Source organism: Cydia amplana, chromosome 22 (assembly GCF_948474715.1).
Source record: "Cydia amplana chromosome 22, ilCydAmpl1.1, whole genome shotgun sequence".
Taxonomy (NCBI): Eukaryota; Metazoa; Arthropoda; class Insecta; order Lepidoptera; family Tortricidae; genus Cydia; species Cydia amplana.
In genome coordinates, this window is record NC_086090.1 from 887,080 (window position 1) to 908,862 (window position 21,783).

At 40.3% G+C, this 21,783-nt stretch overlaps 1 protein-coding gene across 1 annotated transcript in view; it reads left to right on the plus strand.

The window, feature by feature from the left end:
- The window catches only part of LOC134658488 (inositol 1,4,5-trisphosphate receptor), a 108,655-nt gene that overhangs the window by 62,903 nt on the left and 23,969 nt on the right, over positions 1-21,783 (plus strand). Inside the window, exons 32-47 of the mRNA XM_063514174.1 lie at positions 3,548-3,663; positions 4,279-4,414; positions 5,718-5,880; positions 6,434-6,573; positions 9,144-9,264; positions 9,799-9,941; positions 10,521-10,711; positions 11,463-11,574; positions 11,914-12,022; positions 16,602-16,742; positions 18,032-18,123; positions 18,349-18,475; positions 19,680-19,790; positions 20,135-20,277; positions 20,642-20,822; positions 21,228-21,457. Of these exons, the coding sequence (XP_063370244.1) occupies positions 3,548-3,663; positions 4,279-4,414; positions 5,718-5,880; positions 6,434-6,573; positions 9,144-9,264; positions 9,799-9,941; positions 10,521-10,711; positions 11,463-11,574; positions 11,914-12,022; positions 16,602-16,742; positions 18,032-18,123; positions 18,349-18,475; positions 19,680-19,790; positions 20,135-20,277; positions 20,642-20,822; positions 21,228-21,457 (2,256 nt within the window). The remainder of the gene's footprint in view (positions 1-3,547; positions 3,664-4,278; positions 4,415-5,717; positions 5,881-6,433; positions 6,574-9,143; positions 9,265-9,798; positions 9,942-10,520; positions 10,712-11,462; positions 11,575-11,913; positions 12,023-16,601; positions 16,743-18,031; positions 18,124-18,348; positions 18,476-19,679; positions 19,791-20,134; positions 20,278-20,641; positions 20,823-21,227; positions 21,458-21,783) is intronic.

The following is a 21,783-nucleotide window of genomic DNA, read 5'->3' on the forward strand; positions in this document are numbered from 1 at the left end:
CAATTTGAACGGACATAGTTTCGCCGATCGTATTTCGTCGCTCCAGTCTTTCAACGACGGTGTAGCCGAAGATAGGGAGAATTCGTCTTCCGTGTCCGACGCTGTGTCACCTGCGACCAGAAACATAGTATATAATATACTAGGCAGATGGGCCAAATATTTGGTAATTATTCGGTATCCGGCAAGTTTTTCAATGTTCATATTTGGCGTATAAATGTTATTATTTTTGACTTGTTTCTACATGTAACAATAACTAAAATGTGCCTATTTTGTACTCCCTCTGTGTAGGGTTGCCATACGTCCCGTATATATGAGACTGTCACCGTATTTAAGTATCCCGTCCCGCCGTATCCTTACCTGTCCCGTACCTATATTAACACCGATATAGAATAGCTACATAAATGGCCACAATCATCTCTGTTTAACCAGTTTGTACTAAAGTGATATAAAGTGAGCTGCAAAGCTATGTGAATAGGTATGTATTTGCTTTTCTAGGGCGACCATCAAGTTACAATTGAATAAATGTTGCAATAGCTAAACAAATCATGCTACATAAAAGAAACACATTTAATTATTGCCTATTTTGACAGTAATCATTCTTGTTGTATAAAATGTCCTTGCCTCCAACACTCCAGTCGGTGTCTGAAAAACTCCATTCACTCTCCGACATGGTTTCCCAGTCACTATCCGACTCATTCTCCGACTGACTGTTTGAGTCATCAAAGTCATCATTACCTGTAAAAACAGAAATCATTATGTCAATTTGATTTAAATTATTGACATTAGTAGGAGATAAGTAATAGTTAAGTAATAATATTAGATTTAAGCTTTGTTGGTGTGGAATGATGATGATCAAAATATAGGTACGGTTACGTTTCGAGTGATATATTTATTTTATGTCTTAAGTTTCTACAAAAAAAACTTGTAATGGCTTCATTTTAACAAATATAAATATCACTACATAGCATAAAACAAAGTCGCTTCCCGCTGTCTGTCTGTCCCTATGTATGCTTAGATCTTTAAAACTACGCAACGGATTTTTATGCGGTTTTTATAATTTGTTAACCCATGCGAAGCCGGGGCGGGTCGCTAGTATTAAATAAAAATAACACAGGAAAAAAGGTTTATGTGGTAATAAATGGATATAAAAATATGTATCTGATTTAAAAGATCCACTTTGTAAAAAACCTTTACAATAATTGCAAGAATATTTGTAGCGGTAAAACTCGTAACGATATTTTGTTGGGTTATGTTTCTACGTAATTATTGGAATTATAAAAGTTAGGATAGGTTAGGTTTATTACAGTTGTAAAAAATATTTACATAACTTAACCTTTGCCAAAAGAAAGTTTTCGAAACATGAAGTTCTGATTGTTCCGATGTAAAATTAGCCAACCAACGCCTAACCACGCATTTAACTTTATTATTTTATACATTAAATCACCACTTACCACTTTGCATTGACAATCCCGATTTCATTCTGCTAGATAATTCATCAGATATTTCATTTTTCGAATCCATTTTGCAAGACGGAACAGTTTAAATCCAAACACAGACGTTGAGAAGAAGAAAGAACAGCACAGTAACGGTTTTAAATCAAATCTAAACCGCCGATATACCCGCAAGCGTGTTCATTAACAGTTTAAAATTACCTACATTACTGTTATCATACTTATCATTGTAAGTCGCTGCGAGAACTGACCGCGGTTTGGGATAATAAAAATAAACACAAGATCTAAACTCATACGGCGCCCTTTTGCTGTGTCAGCTGTCAATGTCAAGCAATGACAGCTAGGTATAGGTACCGGTTTATTCGACCGCGCGGCATGTTTTTAGGGTTCCGTACCCAAAGGGTAAAAACGGGACCCTATTATTAAGACTCCGCTGTCCGTCCGTCCGTCCGTCTGTCATCAGGCTGTATCTTACGAACCGTGATAGCTAGACAGTTGAAATTTTCACAGATGATGTATTTCTGTTGCCGCTATAACAACAAATACTAAAAACAGAATAAAATAAAGATTTAAGTGGGGCTCCCATACAACAAACGTGATTTTTGACCGAAGTTAAGCAACGTCGGGCGGGGTCAGTACTTGGATGGGTGACCGTTATTTTTCTTGTTTTGCTCTATTTTTGTTGATGGTGCGGAACCCTCCGTGCGCGAGTCCGACTCGCACTTGGCCGGTTTTTAGGGTTCCGTAGCCAAATGGCAAAAACGGAACCCTTATAGATTCGTCATGTCTGTCTGTCTGTCCGTCTGTCTGTCCGTCTGTCTGTCCGTCTGTCTGTCCGTCCGTATGTCACAGCCACTTTTCTCCGAAACTATAAGAACTATACTGTTGAAACTTGGTAAGTAGATGTATTCTGTGAACCGCATTAAGATTTTCACACAAAAATAGAAAAAAAACAATAAATTTTTGGGGTTCCCCATACTTCGAACTGAAACTCAAAAATTTTTTTTTCATCAAACCCATACGTGTGGGGTATCTATGGATAGGTCTTCAAAAATGATATTGAGGTTTCTAATATCATTTTTTTCTAAACTGAATAGTTTGCGCGAGAGAGACTTCCAAAGTGGTAAAATGTGTGTCCCCCCCCCCCTAACTTCTAAAATAAGAGAAAGATAAAACTAAAAAAAATATATGATGTACATTACCATGTAAACTTCCACCGAAAATTGGTTTGAACGAGATCTAGCAAGTAGTTTTTTTTTATACGTCATAAATCGCCTAAATACGGAACCCTTCATGGGCGAGTCCGACTCGCACTTGGCCGGTTTTTTATCTATACACGCAGCTGCGCGGTGTGTTTAAATGAATGAATGAATTTGAGCCTGCCTTACGGCGGCGGCGTAGGTCCTTAGGTTGGATTGAACTATTTTATTATATTTCGTTTTTAATGTAGTAAGCGTAGGAAATAATTATTTTATGCGATGTATTAATAGTTATTTTCGATACAAGTGCGAAAAAGAGGAAATTCGAAACGAGTGGCGATAAATTAAAACACGACCGAAGGGAGTGTTTTAAATCGACACGAGTTGCGAATTACCTATTCGCACGTGTATCGAACAACGTTTTACAGTACATATGGCACTTTAAAGTTTCGACATACGCACGAAAAGTGCTATTTTACGCACTAGTGCGGAAAAGTAGCCCCATATGTACTGTAAATGTATTTTACGCGGTCTCAGGTATAGGTACCTGCTAGGGTTAAGCGAACGGGTTAGGCAATAGCGCTGAATTGTAAGTTTTATAACATTTAATTTAAAACCTGTGTACATATTTTACTTACATACTATTATTTAGTAAATAATTTCTTATTGTTTTAGTAATTAACCTTTTCCAAGGATAGTTATTTATTTAATATGTAAATTGGCACGAGTTGCGAATTACCTTTTCGCACGTGTATTGTACAACGTTTTACAGGACATATAGCCCTTTAAATTTTCGACATACGCCCATATTGTGGTAACTACCGCACTAGGGCGGTAAAGTAACACCATATGTACTGTAAATATGATTTCTTGTCACAAAAAACACGTTTGTTTCAGATGGTGAACGCCGGTGAAGACGTGCTGATATTCTACAACGACCGCGTGTCGTTCAACAACTTCATACAGATGATGCGGCAGTACAAGCAGACCAACGAGATGCCCGAAGCGTTGAGGTGATCAGGTTCAAACTAATAGTAATAATGCATACATATCAGAGATATGCAATAAAGAGAAAACCAACTGCTTTAACTTAACCTTATTTTTAATAAATAGTTCGGTCGACATATAAGCAACATTATGAATTCGGAAAAAATACAATTTACGCAATTTTTTACTGGTTCCTAGTTTATATCCCTTAGTCCATATAATCTTAAAAATATAAGATTAGTGCTAAGTTAATATAGGTAGTGTAATTTAATGTTCTATTAATTTCTATATAAAAATAAACAGTTTAATTTTTAATTTTTTTTATGACAGACTGAAATTCTAAATGAATAGATACTTGAAATAAAAAAAAAAACACTGTTTTCAGCAAAAGATGATTTGATATTTTGTGCGATATCGCGTCAGTGGAACTTAAAAAGTGACCTTTCTGGCGAGTCGATATCGAGTAATCAAGGGGTTTAAAAAGCTCATATAAATTTTTATATCTATTAACCCCCTACGCAAAAAGAGGTATGTTATAAGTATGACCACTATGTGTGTGTCTGTCTGTAGTACTGTAACTCTTACGTTACGAGTGATCTGATTTGGTTGCTTTAATGTTTACTTAAATAATTTCCTTACAGATACCACATCCAGTTGGTGAAGCTTCTAACATGTTGTACGATGGGCAAAAACGTGTACACGGAGATAAAGTGTCACAGCTTGCTACCGCTCGACGACATCGTGTCCATGATCACGCATCCCGACTGCATACCAGAGGTATATACAGGGTGGCGCATTTAAATCGGTCAGTATGGGAAAATCTGAAACTATAAGACATACGACGATCTCTTCTTAGGAACCATGTCATCGATTTTAGTAACAAGAAAAACTGCATTCATACATTTAAATTTTTTTTATGTAAAATGTATTGAAAAAAATGGTGGCCATTTCGAAAACATACTAAAATAAATTAAAGGATATGAAAACAATGCATTTTATTCATTTCAGACATCATGTTTCATAGTAACATTTACTGCTTAAGACCTACACAATCGATATCTAAATAGAAATAATTTTAGATTTTTTTTTCAAAACGTCCGGGTTCGATTCCCGAGCTGAGTACACATTTTTTTTAAATGTATGAATGCAGTTTTTCTTGTTACTAAAATCGATGACATGGTTCCTAAGAAGAGATCGTCGTATGTCTTATAGTTTCAGATTTTCCCATACTGACCGATCTGAATGCGCCACCCTGTATATATGTTGGAATCGTGGGCGTATCATACTATCAGGAGCACATCAGGACCTTCAATTATGGATGGCGAGCCCTCGTCAATGAAATACTGGATAAGACTGATTACAAATCATAGCACACGTTACACTTCTTATTCAAACCAGTGGATTAGACCCAGGAACCGCCACAGACGTCATCTTCTCCCGTTCTTTCTCATCATGTTCTCCTCTGAAGATTGATTGACAGCATAACTTCAAATTGTTCTGGATTTCATTTGTTTTAGACAGCGCACTCTATGACACCTTGGCGGAACTGCGCCGAACGCCACTCAGCCCACCCTAGTTTGCTATATTTGTCAAAGATTGCGTGATGAAACGCCTCTTGAAGGCAATAGATGGCACATTTCAGCCATTCTCCGACATATATATTAATTTGTATGTACAACAACATAAGTATAAACTAACAATAAAGAGTTACCCGAAAATTTAAACTACCTCATCATTCTCTTGCCTTTCTCCCATTCACTTGGGGTCGGCGCAGCATGTCTTTCTCTTCCATCCCTCTCTGTCACCCGTCATCTCATCATTCACTTGCGTTCGTTTCATATCATCTCTCACACAGTCCATCCACCTTTTCCTCGGTTTAAACGGAAAATGTAAACTACCTACAAAACTAAAACGAACACTTAAAAAACTATAACCCTATCTAAAGAGGGCCCCTGGGGCATAGTGCCAAAGATACTGGCAGCATTTCCTCGCTGAATTGGAACGCTTAGTCGTTGCGCGAGGAAGCCGCCAGCTCGTCTTTTGAATTATATTTCTGTAATTTAACTTTCCTTACAACTAGGTGAAAGAAGCGTACGTAGGCTTCCTAAACCACTGCTACATCGACACGGAAGTGGAAATGAAGGAGATATACTCCAGCAACTACATGTGGGACTTGTTCGAGCGGTCATTCCTGCAAGACATGCAGGCGATACTACAAGGAGACGCGCATTTGCAAGTCGCTGGTAAGTTTAGTTTAAGAACGAGAAAGTATCGGGGTTTGCCCGCCCCAAAGGGCTTTTTCGAACGATAAAGTGAGAGACATCATACTGTCAGAGATTTTACCAAAGATGGGACCTTCGGCACGGTTTTTTGGCACGAAGTTCCTTATCGGACGGTTGGCGGATGGGGGCTAGGAAAAAAGGGTAAGATTTTGCCGTCACAGATCATACTAATGAAATATATGTAATGAGACTAATGAGAATGAAAATGAGGATGACGGACACGGACACGACGAACATAACATACCATAGAGCATGAACATGAACACGTCACCAACTTTTCTTAACTTCGTTCCAACCGAGTGTGCCACGACCACGACACTCACCATTTTTGTTTATTATTGTGTCTCCTCCCAAAATCGGCCGAGTAGTGACAAGATCATAAATAAAAACTTGCACTAAGTGTGAACGGTACACTATTATGTCATCACACATTGATTTGCTTGATCAAAGAGTGACTGCTTGATTATAAGTTACTTATTCAATGTTTATTTGTTAATGAAATGTTTGTATCCAGTCCCTGGCACATCTGAGGAGCCACCAGCATCAGCGGGCGGGGCGCAGAAGGCCTGGGTGGGGTACGTGACCGACGTGCTGGTGCAGACCATCTGCACGTTCTTCAACTCGCCCTTCAGCGACCAGAGCACCACCGTGCAGGTACTGTGTCTACAGCCGTGACATGTCTGCACCCAGTCCCGGGCACACACGAGGTGCCACCAGCATCAGCGGGCGGGGCACAGAAGGCCTGGGTGGGGTACGTGACCGACGTGCTGGTGCAGACCATCTGCACGTTCTTCAACTCGCCCTTCAGCGACCAGAGCACCACCGTGCAGGTACTGTGTCTACAGCCGTGACATGTCTGCACCCAGTCCCGGGCACACACGAGGTGCCACCAGCATCAGCGGGCGGGGCACAGAAGGCCTGGGTGGGGTACGTGACCGACGTGCTGGTGCAGACCATCTGCACGTTCTTCAACTCGCCCTTCAGCGACCAGAGCACCACCGTGCAGGTACTGTGTCTACAGCCGTGACATGTCTGCACCCAGTCCCGGGCACACACGAGGTGCCACCAGCATCAGCGGGCGGGGCACAGAAGGCCTGGGTGGGGTACGTGACCGACGTGCTGGTGCAGACCATCTGCACGTTCTTCAACTCGCCCTTCAGCGACCAGAGCACCACCGTGCAGGTACTGTGTCTACAGCCGTGACATGTCTGCACCCAGTCCCGGGCACACACGAGGTGCCACCAGCATCAGCGGGCGGGGCACAGAAGGCCTGGGTGGGGTACGTGACCGACGTGCTGGTGCAGACCATCTGCACGTTCTTCAACTCGCCCTTCAGCGACCAGAGCACCACCGTGCAGGTACTGTGTCTACAGCCGTGACATGTCTGCACCCAGTCCCGGGCACACACGAGGTGCCACCAGCATCAGCGGGCGGGGCACAGAAGGCCTGGGTGGGGTACGTGACCGACGTGCTGGTGCAGACCATCTGCACGTTCTTCAACTCGCCCTTCAGCGACCAGAGCACCACCGTGCAGGTACTGTGTCTACAGCCGTGACATGTCTGCACCCAGTCCCGGGCACACACGAGGTGCCACCAGCATCAGCGGGCGGGGCACAGAAGGCCTGGGTGGGGTACGTGACCGACGTGCTGGTGCAGACCATCTGCACGTTCTTCAACTCGCCCTTCAGCGACCAGAGCACCACCGTGCAGGTACTGTGTCTACAGCCGTGACATGTCTGCACCCAGTCCCGGGCACACACGAGGTGCCACCAGCATCAGCGGGCGGGGCGCAGAAGGCCTGGGTGGGGTACGTGACCGACGTGCTGGTGCAGACCATCTGCACGTTCTTCAACTCGCCCTTCAGCGACCAGAGCACCACCGTGCAGGTACTGTGTCTACAGCCGTGACATGTCTGCACCCAGTCCCGGGCACACACGAGGTGCCACCAGCATCAGCGGGCGGGGCACAGAAGGCCTGGGTGGGGTACGTGACCGACGTGCTGGTGCAGACCATCTGCACGTTCTTCAACTCGCCCTTCAGCGACCAGAGCACCACCGTGCAGGTACTGTGTCTACAGCCGTGACATGTCTGCACCCAGTCCCGGGCACACACGAGGTGCCACCAGCATCAGCGGGCGGGGCACAGAAGGCCTGGGTGGGGTACGTGACCGACGTGCTGGTGCAGACCATCTGCACGTTCTTCAACTCGCCCTTCAGCGACCAGAGCACCACCGTGCAGGTACTGTGTCTACAGCCGTGACATGTCTGCACCCAGTCCCGGGCACACACGAGGTGCCACCAGCATCAGCGGGCGGGGCACAGAAGGCCTGGGTGGGGTACGTGACCGACGTGCTGGTGCAGACCATCTGCACGTTCTTCAACTCGCCCTTCAGCGACCAGAGCACCACCGTGCAGGTACTGTGTCTACAGCCGTGACATGTCTGCACCCAGTCCCGGGCACACACGAGGTGCCACCAGCATCAGCGGGCGGGGCACAGAAGGCCTGGGTGGGGTACGTGACCGACGTGCTGGTGCAGACCATCTGCACGTTCTTCAACTCGCCCTTCAACGACCAGAGCACCACCGTGCAGGTACTGTGTCTACAGCCGTGACATGTCTGCACCCAGTCCCGGGCACATACGAGGTGCCACCAGCATCAGCGGGCGGGGCACAGAAGGCCTGGGTGGGGTACGTGACCGACGTGCTGGTGCAGACCATCTGCACGTTCTTCAACTCGCCCTTCAGCGACCAGAGCACCACCGTGCAGGTACTGTGTGTGTGTGTGTGTGTGTGTCCAGTAACAGCAGGAGCACAGTAGGCCTAATATACCTAATGAGCGTTTTATTAAATTACAAAACTGTTATGGGTATTTTTGCTAGCTTGTTAAATTGTTGCATTATAATCTAATTAATTCATGTGTTTGTTCACGCATTCCAACGGGACGCTATTAATTTGTGTAAGTATAAATGAGCATTTTATTAAAATATTTGAGATAGGAGTTCAGGAACCTGAACTCAAGGTTTGCCAGCAAGCTGGAGTAAAGTAGTGCAGCATATTTAGCGTGAATCAATGGGTCGAATCTAGGTTAGAAAGTCGCATTGCAGTGGGCCAAGATAAACAAGCACAAACTAAATAGAAGACAGCATTACAAGTTTTATAGTCCTTACTGTGGAAGTATCTGTGTAAGATTGTCTCATAATTATTTATATTAATTAATGTACGCAGACACGGCAGTCAATCTTCGTGAAGCTTCTACAGACCACATTCCGCATCTACCAGTGCCCCTGGCTGACTCCTCCGCAAAAGCTCAATGTGGAGAAGTGTATCAGAACACTCAGCGAAGTTGGTGAGTGTTGTCCTACCCTTTATACTGTCTCTAATTTATTTATCTGTATTTCTGTATAAATATATCACAGGTGCTTTAATGACAAGTAGATATATCTGACTCACTCGAATACTGCATGCAAGTTCTTGAATCGTCAAAATAAGGTTATATTCATATCATATGCCCGTTTCACAAAGTGTGGTGACTATATGTAAGAAACTGTTTTTTCTTTCGCGGGATGACCTTGACTCCTTCCTCCTGATCCTGGCAGGGTCGCCATGTAAGGATGGGCGTTGAGACAAACAACTAGGTTCGAGTATAAACGTATAATGCATTAAATAACACTACAACCCTTAAATACTATAGTACCTATGCGCATGTATGCGTGTGGGTAAGGTGTAGTATACAGTATTGCAAATTTTTCTACCCGGGACATTTTTGGGATCTCTTTGGTGTTCTAAATCGGTTAAATGCATTTTATTCAGTGACCGAAACATATACAGCAAAAGTTTGGAACGATTATTTAGATTTTTAATTACCTGCGTTTTTTTGCAGCGAAATCCCGCAGCATAGCGATACCTCTGGAGCTGGAAGGCAAGATCCAGGCTGTGTTCGAGAAAGTGGCGCAGTTCTCGCGGCAGACCAGCAAGTGGCTGCTCGCCTCCAAGACCTCCAAACTGGACAAAATGGCTTCTCAGGTCACTATTATTAATATAACTCATATTGATTTAAACTTTCACGGTTTTTACACATTATTAAATTGTACAACGGGACTTAATCGCGTATTTAAGTTTTAAGATTTACCTCCGACGTAAGCGAGTAAGTCCCGTTGTACAATTTAATAATGAATAACTGATATTTTTCTTAACATTTTTCATTGACGCTATAAAGATCCTCTTCCAGTATAATGGCATACTACATGGTACTTATAATATTGGTTTTTAATGAGACCTCAAACTGAACTAAAATTTTCAATATACAACGATTTAGTGAGCTATAATAATACGCAACACAGAACTGTCACTGTGCAGAACTTGATAGCTTACACAGATGCCTGATACCTCTTTAGTTAGTTTTACCTAGACGGAACGTTATTTCTTGCTCGAGAAGTCAGAGAAACATGTAATTTTTTCTTAACTATGATTTCCGTATTGGCTATTTACTGCAAAAAAAAACCTTGTGTTAAACAACAGTAATTTAGGTAATAATAACGTTCGCCACTTTTCTAATTGCGCTCCTATTTACAGTATAACTGAATAATGTTTATTTTCTTACAGTCGAACCTGCAAAACGACAGATCAGTAATGGAGGGTCTACAGGAAATAGTAGCTTTGTTAGAAGAACAACTGCGACCACTGTTACAAGCAGAACTGTCATTGCTTGTCGACATCTTGTACAAACCGCATCTGCTGTTCACGAGTCCGGGCGAGGCCGCTGAGGAAAACACAAGAGGCATCTTTATATCCAGGTACATTCACTAATTACCCACTCGCGATAGTTTTACATGACTGAACAAAGACATAATGAAGGGCTTATGTTGGCAGTTTGTGTAGGTATGTATTGGGCTTATCGTATGCTCTATTAAAATTTTGACGACCGGTCTGGCCTAGTGGGTAGTGACCCTGCCTGTGAAGCCGCGGTCCTGGGTTCGAATCCCAGTAGGGGCATTTATTTGTGTGATGAGCACAGATATCTGTTCCTGAGTCATGGTTGTTTTCTATGTATTTAAGTATTTGTATATTATATATATCGTTGTCTGAGTACCCACAACACAAGCCTTCTTGAGCTTACTGTGGGGCTTAGTCAATTTGTGTAAGAAAGTCCTATAATATTTATTTATTTATTTATTATTTAAAATGTGAAAATTAACAAGCCGATTTCGATGAAATATAAATAATAAAGGCTAATTAACTTTACGCGGGCTATGAATACGAATCGATACGTTTTTGCAGCTCGCTTAGTACAGCCAATTTCTGATAAGGATCGATCAGGGGCCCGTATCTCAAAAGCTTGTAACTTGTAATACAAGTGGAAGTCCTTTTCTAACAAAAGCTGTCAAAAAGTGACATCCGCTTAAGTTACAAACTTTTGAGAAACGGGCCCCTGATTGAGTTTTATTTCTAAATTTTTGCAACATAAGCAAGCTGCTGATTCTGTGTTTTACAAATAACGAAAAGAATTTATTTCCCGCACACTTATTTTGGAAATCTAATTTCCAGACTAATCCGTCACACGGAGAAGCTTCTAGAAGAGAAGGAAGAGAAGCTGTGCGTCAAAGTGCTGCGGACTCTGAGGGAGATGATGGCGGTCGACCCGGAATACGGAGATAAGGTATAAAACCGGTTTTTTGAAACATATAGTACCTATTCAGTTCGATGTAATTTAAACCGTGTTCAATTGGAACATAATCGCTTTTGCTTTGTTTCGTTCAATTTTCAAACAACGCAAAATCAACTCTATTTCTCAAATTTTGGATGTTCCGTTTGCATGGCTAGGCCTTAGGAGGCTATGCTGACCAATAACGTTTTAAACTATCAATATCAAGAACTTGCTTGAACTGTTGTGATACATTTTCGTTTGAATGAATTGTTATTTGATTTTTAACTTATTTGCTTTATTTCACGCTATTCGCGTAGTCTTACGGCGCTATACTTATAACGTTAACCACAGGGCAACCAACTCCGCAACAAGCTGCTCTCGCAGTACTTCGTGAACCGCAAGTCGGAGCCCAAGATCCAGCCCCCGCCGAGCTCCATCGCCGTCACGCACGGCCCCGGTGGTGAGCCAACTTACAGTGGACATACCATAGCCCACACTGTTTACCTGCCCATCAACGTGCACACTAGCGCCACTGCTAAATAATCGTGATTATTTAAATTTAACAAAAGATATTTAAAAAACCGGCCAAGTGCGAGTCGGACTCGCGCACGGAGGGTTCCGCACCATCAACAAAAATAAAGCAAAAAAACGGTCACCCATCCAAGTACTGACCCCGCCCGACGTTGCTTAACTTCGGTCAAAAATCACGTTTGTTGTATGGGAGCCCCACTTAAATCTTTATTTTATTCTGTTTTTAGTATTTGTTGTTATAGCGGCAACAGAAATACATCATCTGTGAAAATTTCAACTGTCTAGCTATCACGGTTCGTGAGATACAGCCTGGTGACAGACGGACGGACGGACAGCGGAGTCTTAGTAATAGGGTCCCGTTTTTACCCTTTGGGTACGGAACCCTAAAAAGGGGGCCGCTACGTTAAGTATCTTGTATTAAAGTACCTTTTGAATACATCAAACTAGTTTATATGTTGCTGGATTCGTCAATCTATGGACTCAAAACAAAAACAGCCGATTTAACTTTGGACGCATAGATTGACGAATCCAGCAACATATAAACTAGTTTGTGTATTTAAAAGGTACTTTAATACAAGATACAGTACGTAGCGGCCCCCTTTTTTAAATATATTTCGTTAAATTTAAATAATCACGATTATTTAGCAGTGGCGTTAGTGTGCACGTTGATGGGCTTAACCTGTCCATCGGTAAACCTTATTACAATAGTAGTTTATGCAACAGTGATATAATAAGGGTTCTTAAAATTCAAGGGTCGAAGTTACAAAACGAGACGTAGTCGAGTTTTGTAAAAAAAGACCCGAGAATTTTAAGAACCAATTATGAGCTGTTGCATACATTACTTTTTCTATGACAGCTGCAGTTATTATTAAAAAAAAAGAGTTATTATTAAAAAAAAAGAGTTATTATTTAAAAAAAATTGAGTTATTATTTAAAAAAAAAAGAGTTATTATTGTAAATGAAAACATACCTCTTTCAATCAAGATGATCGGAACTTGTATCTTTAAAAAAAATAAAGCAGTTGTATTATACTCATAAGATGACTGCTAGCAGTCATCTTATGAGCCTATAGACAAATCATTCAAATGACATTGCTTTAGATATCACTGAAAAAAGGTATAAGGTCCACCGATGGTCAGTTAAGAGTGCCGCTGTTTGTACTATAATGTTAGAGGGAATTAGTAATATTCGTACATCTATATAAGAGCGTATTGTGGTTATTTATGGTCTGATATTAAATGACTCGCTCCAGTTTTTTTTAAGTTATAGTTATGTTTCGCTGAGACCCAATCATGCAAATTCATTTAACGCGCAAAATAGCGCAATATATGAATACAGTAGAATCCGTTTATTATGACTCCGCTTATACTGACCAACCGCTTACTATGACGTAATTACTGTGCGAAGTTTGGTTTACATATAAAACTCTTTGTGACAATTCGGGTAAGATGACTTCGCTTATAGTGACAAACCGCTTACTATGATCTAAAAATCCTATTTCCATGAAATTATGTTCGGTTATACTGACACTTCGCTGGTTTTCGTGGCCGTCACCACGTCTTTCCCTGCGAGGACGTTTGGTGCGTTCGTGGCGTGTAAGGTATTTTAGTTTTGATTCTCAGTGACAAGTTGATATTTGTTACAAGTTTAATAAAACTCATCTCTCGCAAAGGAATTTGAGATTAATTTGGAAAACTTAACAAAAATAAGAAGTTGTACAACTATGCTTTATATGACATCCGGTTAGTATGACGTGTTTGTCAGTTCCCTTCGATGTCATTATAAGCGGATTCTACTGTACATATAACATTTCGTTATAGGGATAACATGATAGTATTGATAGTGTTTTATCATGTTGTCCCTGTCACACAATGTTATATAACATTTTATAACAGCCAATGTGGGAGCACCATGAGAGGCACATACGAGAGCTGACAAAGACGGCACCACATATATTTATATTATGATTATTAACCGGTGAAATGCCATCTAATTCCATAAATGTAAACACGATACGCTCAAAAACACTGCAACTGAAAATTCTTCGTGTAATAGAAATGTTCTTAGTAAATGCACAGACAAGCACAGGAATTACTAATAAATTTAACGTTACTATTTAAAATTAGTGTTTAGCCTTCACCTGTTTAACACTAGAAGACATTAAACTATAGTTCAGTGGACATTAGTTTTCATCAATAAATATAATTTTTAAAAGATAACTTTAAATATATGCACATGATTATTAGAACTTACTTGTCATGATAGCCACAGGCGTAGTTATATGCTACTTACTTTAATGTTGCCTTACTTATATTTACTTTCAAGTTATATAGATCAATCTGTGTTTTTTTACAAAATAAAATATATTATTGATTAGTTTGACTTTAATCAGTTCAAGTACCTACTCGTCTCTAGAATCTCAACTTGCTTAGAAATACTATATTTACGCCTGTGGCTTTCCTTAGAATAATTATTACGATAACCTAGTAATTTGTGTTAAGCAAAATAAGTGCCCGACGACATTGGTACTTATTTCATGCATAGTTGAGACGATTTTTGTTTGATTTAACGCATGTGCCGCAGAAAACCATCAGACCATGCGGAAATCAGGTGGGTCCATCACAGGCTTCACGAAAAGCACTGCTGGCACAGTTTTAGAAACATATTCGATGATTGTGTGGTTGAATTGAAGCTATTCAGTCAATGTGGGGAAGACCGGCTAGATATAACATTTTTGGTTGTAACAAGTCTTATATTTGGATACGTACTTCGATGAGACACAGTCAGAAAGTAAGAGCTTCGCTCCTTTTGCTCTACCGACCTTCTGTTAGTGGATGTATGTACCTACACAGGCAAGAATTAGAAGCTACTGTACGAGACAGTACATGAAAAATGTAATGACATCTGTCAAAAGGTCACAATTTAATGTCAGTACAGAACTTACCTCGTATCTAAACACAAGCGTTAACGGTATATGAACAAGAGATGTGTGATGTAGTAGTTAGAAGAGTGGAAATATAGTTCTTTATTTTATATTTAAAATATGTTTCATTAGTGCCTAATAGCGACGAAAGAGCTTGTAGACGATCTTATCCACATTGACTTACATAGATTGGTGCACAACTCTTGTGATACTCAGACATGTTCGATATACATATTAAAATCGATTACTCAAAAACATGTCGAGGTAATTGCGACAAAAAAAGTGGGCTATTTAAATTACTCATGAAATGGAATCTGAGTATTTTATAATTTATAAAACTGTGCCACGCCGTCGCATGCAACATAGAACAGCACCAGTGTACACACTTATATTCAAATGCATGTGTGTTAGATTATAGCTTCACGTCACGCTGTTTAAACTACACGAGTGAAACATATACAGTTTTGCTAGTAGAAAGGCAAAGGATATATACATTTTTTTAAATATACTTACACCTTTACGCAAACTGTATTCAGATTCGTTATCTGTGTCTGTTTGGCGAGGGGTCCCTTTGTTTCCCATACATTTTAAAATCATATTTAATGTATTGTTTATCATATAATTATTAGTCATAAAACTGAAACCGTTAACTTTTCAGGATTTTCGTAAGGTTATCCTATCGATAGGTTAGGTTTGTTTTATGGCAATCCTGAAAAGTGACGCGTTTCTGAACCAGATAAAAATTATGACTACTGACAATCCAACCTCTAGACTGATCTTAGGCCAATTCTTTCATGAAACCGATGCTGCCAAAAATACTGGGGTGCGGGAGGACGAGGTGAGCGAATCCCGTGCCGTGATTGGTCCGTTCAAAGGGGGTAGCGCGACTATGCCTATGTCTAGAGGTTGGATTGTCTGTGATATGACTTAAAACTTTTTGGGAATCAATAGATAGAGACCTGTTCGGCGCTCATGAAGAGCATTATAAATGACACTGCTACGCAAATGCTTTCACGTGTTCGCAGACTGATTGGCTTCGTTTTTGTGTCAAACGGAATGAACTATGAATATCTGTCTGTCTATGATAATTTGATAATAGTAATATTTTTGTAAACACTTAAAATATTCGATATTAAATGAAATTGTTTATTTAAATCGTCAGGTGACAAGCAAAAGTCACTAATTACTATAAAATATTTAAACAAAAATCAACCTTCTTTTCGTACTAATAGGGTTCACTATGGCTATGAACTTGTGGTGGTACTTAGCGACTTTTGCTTGACACCTGTCGAAATATTATCATAGACCCCGGGCCATGTACAAATTGATTTAGTCATTTAATCTTGACAGCTGACCTCTACGATGCTTCATTATACATTCTCCTTAATTATTTTACGATCCATCAGTGTTTTTATATCTAGAGTTACGCTGATGAGTTCCAAAATAATGTGAATTATTATTCCAGTTTGGTACTTTAAGATAAAAAGATAAAAAAATAAAAAACAGTTTATTGCCACAATAAACACCTTAAACATAGTAGGTAATTATTTTATATCAATCTTCTTACACTTTTTTTCACGTACAGCGAAAGTCCTTATGCGGACCGGGCAGACTCTAGCGCAAGTGCAAGTGCATCTGAACCACGAGGGGGCCTCGGACCTGGTGGTGGACCTGGTCATCAAGAGCACCAACCGACCGGCCATCTTCCTCGAGGCCATACAGTTGGGTGAGTAATATGAAAACTAAATGAAGAAATTTCAATAATAATATTACTGATTTTCGGTGCTCTTCATTGTACGGTCAAGGAATTTAATTTCCGACCCTTTTCGTACTTTGTCACATTGACAATAGTATGCGGTGCCTAGCGACTTTCATATTGATGTTCGACCCATGGACCAAATTAAGACTAGACTGCGTAAAGGGACTTATGTATCACCATTAACATCTTTTATATTTTTTACCTGTGGTCTGACGATAAATAATTTCTATATCTAAGTCGAAGAAAGAAAAATTCTTAGATTCCGGATCGTCAACGCTACCAGCATTCTTCTTTATTCTAATAATTAGAATAGAATAGAAATAATCTTATTCATGAGTACAAACACAAAATAGAAAATTATACATAACAGAGAAACATAAAAGGATAAAGTGCCACGAAAATAAAAAAACACTAATAACCAGAGATGTGAAAAATACTTTATAAAAAGTATTTAAATACAAAATACAAATACTTCCTTGATATACTATTTCAAATGCAAAATACAAAATAGTTTTTGAATTTGTATTTAAAATACAAAATACGAAATAGGTATTTTCAAAATACTTTTTAAAAATACAAATACTTTGCGATAAAAGGTACTCTGAATAGTGAATACCTAGTCTGAATTAAAAAGTATTACTCAAAATATCTTCATTCTTTGAAAACAGTGTGTCAATCAGTCCTCTAAGTGCAAATTTCTAGTTGTTCGCTCATATTAACCGGAAGGATGGATGGATGATGGTTTATAACGGACAATTTTTAAAAGCATTAATTTAGATTTGTAATGTTTTACAGCTAGTATAATGCCTCTCGTTAGTGTGATGAAAACGTCTCGTTTGTGCAGAAAAGTTTCATCAGGGCAGAAAAGTTTGTTCTCCTCACGTACCTTGAAACCCTCGCAACACTCAAGATTCCACTTTTTTAACCACTCGCTACGCTTGTGGTCATGTGCGACGTTACTAAACAGATTCAACAGTATGAGAGAGTTGCCAGGATTGTAACATCAGAAGAGATTGTAACTCCTACCTACATTACCTACTATAAAGTATTTTGTATTTTGAAAATAGAAAATAGGTCCCAAAAACTATTTCAAATAAAATACAAAATAGTTTTCTTCAAAAGGTATTTAAATACAAAATACAAAATAGGTATTTTGCATTTAGTATTTGCATTTTAAATACAAGTATTTCAAATAAGTCACATCTCTGCTAATAACGCCAAATTTAATAAATTGTGTTTTCTCTTTTTTATTTTAGGTATTGCGTTATTAGAAGGAGGCAACCCCACCATCCAATCCAGTATATTCACCAAACTGCAAAACGGAGAGATTTCACAATCTTTCCTGAAGGTATTGTAAAATTACAGTACTAATATGTTTATTTTCTGTAGGTTAAATTAAATTCTTTCAATCAGTCGGTCATGCAATATTTACGAAAAGACACAGGAAATTTCAGACTAAACATGGTTTTGCGCTTTCAATTATTTTGCGCTCAGCAAAGGCGGCTTCTTTGCACATAGATATAACCCATTAGCGCAAAACATGACATGTTATAATGAACATGTTTGTTGCCAGGTGTTTTACGACAAGATGCGCGAAGCACAGCAGGAGATCAAGTCCCTCGCGGCGAGCACTTCCTCCGCGGCCACCGGCGACAAGCAGCGCCAGCACGCCGACAAACACAAGCAGCCCACCACTGACGGTAACTTGGAGGATACAACTAAACGGAGTAGCCATTAACAAGCTTTCCCCTCTGTCGAAAATAGGCGGCCAACGGTCATACACAATGTATGGACTGACGTTTATCTGACATGGCTATTTTTACGTTACGCATACATTTGACGTTCCCCTCCCCCGCAAAAATCGGCAGACTGTTTTGTACAGAAAATTACAGGCAAGGCGTCTCCGTTTGATTATATCCTCTAAGGACGGTAATCAACACGGCTTTATCATAAACCGAGCCTGGTGTGACACTCTTCAACGGTCACATGGGTGACACAAGACTGCCGTCTTTAAGTTTTAGTTTTAGAGGTGGAATCCCGTCCAAAGGGGTCATCCATTAATGACATCACACGAATTTGAAGATTATTTGACCCCTCCTCCCCTCTTTGACACACCTGGTCACGTCCCCCCCTGGTGTGACGTCACATATTTGGCAATTTTGTTTTCAACTAAATCAACAATTTCAAATAGGTCTATTTTGTTTGCTAACTCAAATAAATGACAATTATATTTGCAAAAAAAACTTTTTTTTTATCATTGCCGGCCGAAAACTCGACAGTAAGGTAAGCTTGTGTCACACCCGAAGCTTCAGGCCACTTCAGGATCATGATAAAGATAAGATAAAAGATAGTTTATTCAAGTAGGCCTACGCGTATTACAATGCGCTTATAAACGTCAAATAAAGCTACATATGATTTAAGAGCCAACAGGAGCTAACATTAAAATATTTTAGGTAAATATACCCGTCTCGCTAACGGAAGCGGCTCCTGAAACTAGTGCAATAAGGACAAGGCTAAAAATCCTGCGTAAAAATATCAAAAATCGACTGTTTCCTCCTCCAAAACTTAACCGATCGTAACCAAATTTGGAAATCTAAATGATTATGACATTATCTGTGTCGGACCGTTTTGCTTTTTTGACTAATTGATGTCAGTTTTGAATAGCACGCCTCTCATTGCGGCATAGTCAATTTGGCCATTTTGGCCATTTTTGAAGGGGTCTAGCGCCTTAAAAAACAAAAATATCAAAAATAGCAAAACGGTCCGACACAGATATTGACAATATTAATCTGTGTTGAAAAAATCATTGCTCTAGCTTCAAAACCCACTGAGGAAACAGTCGAGTACGTTTGTATGGAGAAATGACCACTCCTGTTGGCTCTTAATAAATCGTTCTTGTTACAGGTAAAACCCCCACCGGGCCGCTAGTAGTGGGTGAGGAGATGGACGAGGAGGTGACCAGCGCGTGCGGCACCGCTGTCCACGCCTACTCCGACATACACACCATGTCGCACGGTAAGTGAGCCTGCCTATAAATCCGCACTTACTATTTTTTCTTCGGAATAAGAATCACGATATCTTTCTATAGAATGGAAAAAATAGTCTATCGTCTGCTGCTACATAAACTCAATTAGACCTACGAAAAATATGTTTAAACCATACAATTCTGTCATTTATGTTGAATCAGAAATTGAGCCCTTTACTCTATTTTACTTCGATATTCATGTTCTAAAACGGCTCCTAACAACTATATGGGACCTCGTTTCTGATGTCACTTGCATCTGTAACACTGAGACTGTATTATAATACTAAATTACAGCGTGCATCTAAAAATTAATAAGAAATAACCCGTTCGACAGGCTCAACAGTCCTAGAAGAAATAATGGCAGAGAAGAAACGTGAAGCCGGCAGTTCTGACGTGCTACCGGCCAAAGTGTCCGTCATGAAGCCCATCCTGCGATTCCTGCAGCTGCTCTGTGAGAACCACAACCCAGACCTGCAGGTATTTGTTGTTTAAAGAAGGTTCTAGAAGAAATAGTAACAGAAAATAATAAACATTTGTAATTTTTCAAAATGTTGGAGCGAATAAGCAAGATACTAGCTTAAATTAAACTAGTTTAAACCTAAAAGCTGTAATCTAAAATAGGTGCTTTATATTTTATATCGAACAAATAGTGACAAAGCCCTCTATTGCCCGAGACCGGACTTTAACTGCCATCTTCAGCTTTTGCTCTAAAGCTAACGGTGGCACAAGCACTAATTTCTAGTGTATGTAAATCTTTGAAAAGCAAGGCGTCTTTGATCTTTTAGATTGTAGTAAATTCGTAATCATTGCACGGAGATTCACTCACCGTGTTACATTTCAGAACCTCCTCCGCAACCAGAACAACAAGTCCAACTACAACCTGGTGTCCGAGACCCTCATGTTCCTGGACTGCATCTGCGGCTCCACCACCGGAGGCCTGGGGCTGCTCGGGCTGTACATCAACGAGGGCAACGTGGCGCTCATCAACCAGACCCTGGAGACCCTCACGGAGTACTGCCAAGGTCAGAATGTGTCCCTACCTGTGAGCTGTTCCGAAGGTACAAACGTGGTACCCATTTTCCTCTCTGGATATTGTCTGTCTGTCTGTCCGTCCGACAATTCCTCCCCTCCCCCTCCCTTTATCTCCGAAAGTACTGGGTCTAAAATTTTGAAGAAAATACACAAAATAGTGCAGTAAAATGTGCAGTCAAGCGTTAGTCGGACTTAATGTACGGAACCCTTGGAAAGCGAGTCCGACTCGCACTTGGCCGGGTTTTTTAATTATTACTAGAGTTAGGAACTTTTAACATAATTGTCGGGAAAACTCTTATAATAAAAAAAAGACAAATGAAGGGGTGTAGTTATGGTTGATATACAATAACTGTGGAACTATCTAAGAAAGTATTCATACTAAATTTTCCACCCAGGCCCCTGCCACGAGAACCAAAACTGCATAGCGACGCACGAGAGCAACGGTCTCGACATCATCACCGCTCTCATTCTGAACGACATCAACCCCCTTGGCAAGACAAGGATGGAGCTAGTGCTGGAGCTCAAGAACAACGCTTCCAAACTCCTGCTCGCCATTATGGAGAGTAGGAACGACTCTGAGAATAATGCCGAGAGGATACTCTATAATATGAACCCACGCCAGCTGGTAAGCTCCTAGTACGCTCTCATTCTGAAGACATCAACCCCACCTGAACCTAGCGAATGGTGACACCAGCCCCACTGCTGGGCAAACGCCGCTTAGACTTCCAAACTTCCCAATTCAAATATCAAATACATACCTTTATTTTGCATAAAATATGGTACAAAAGATGACTTAGTAACTAAGTAGCACATGCATACTTCACCAGCAACTGGCATGCAAAAACAAACACGAGCTACATCTATCAATAATTCTAATAAATCTAATATTAAGTATAAATTGATTAGTTGATTAATATTAATTCAAATTCAAATTCAAATTCAAAATGTTTT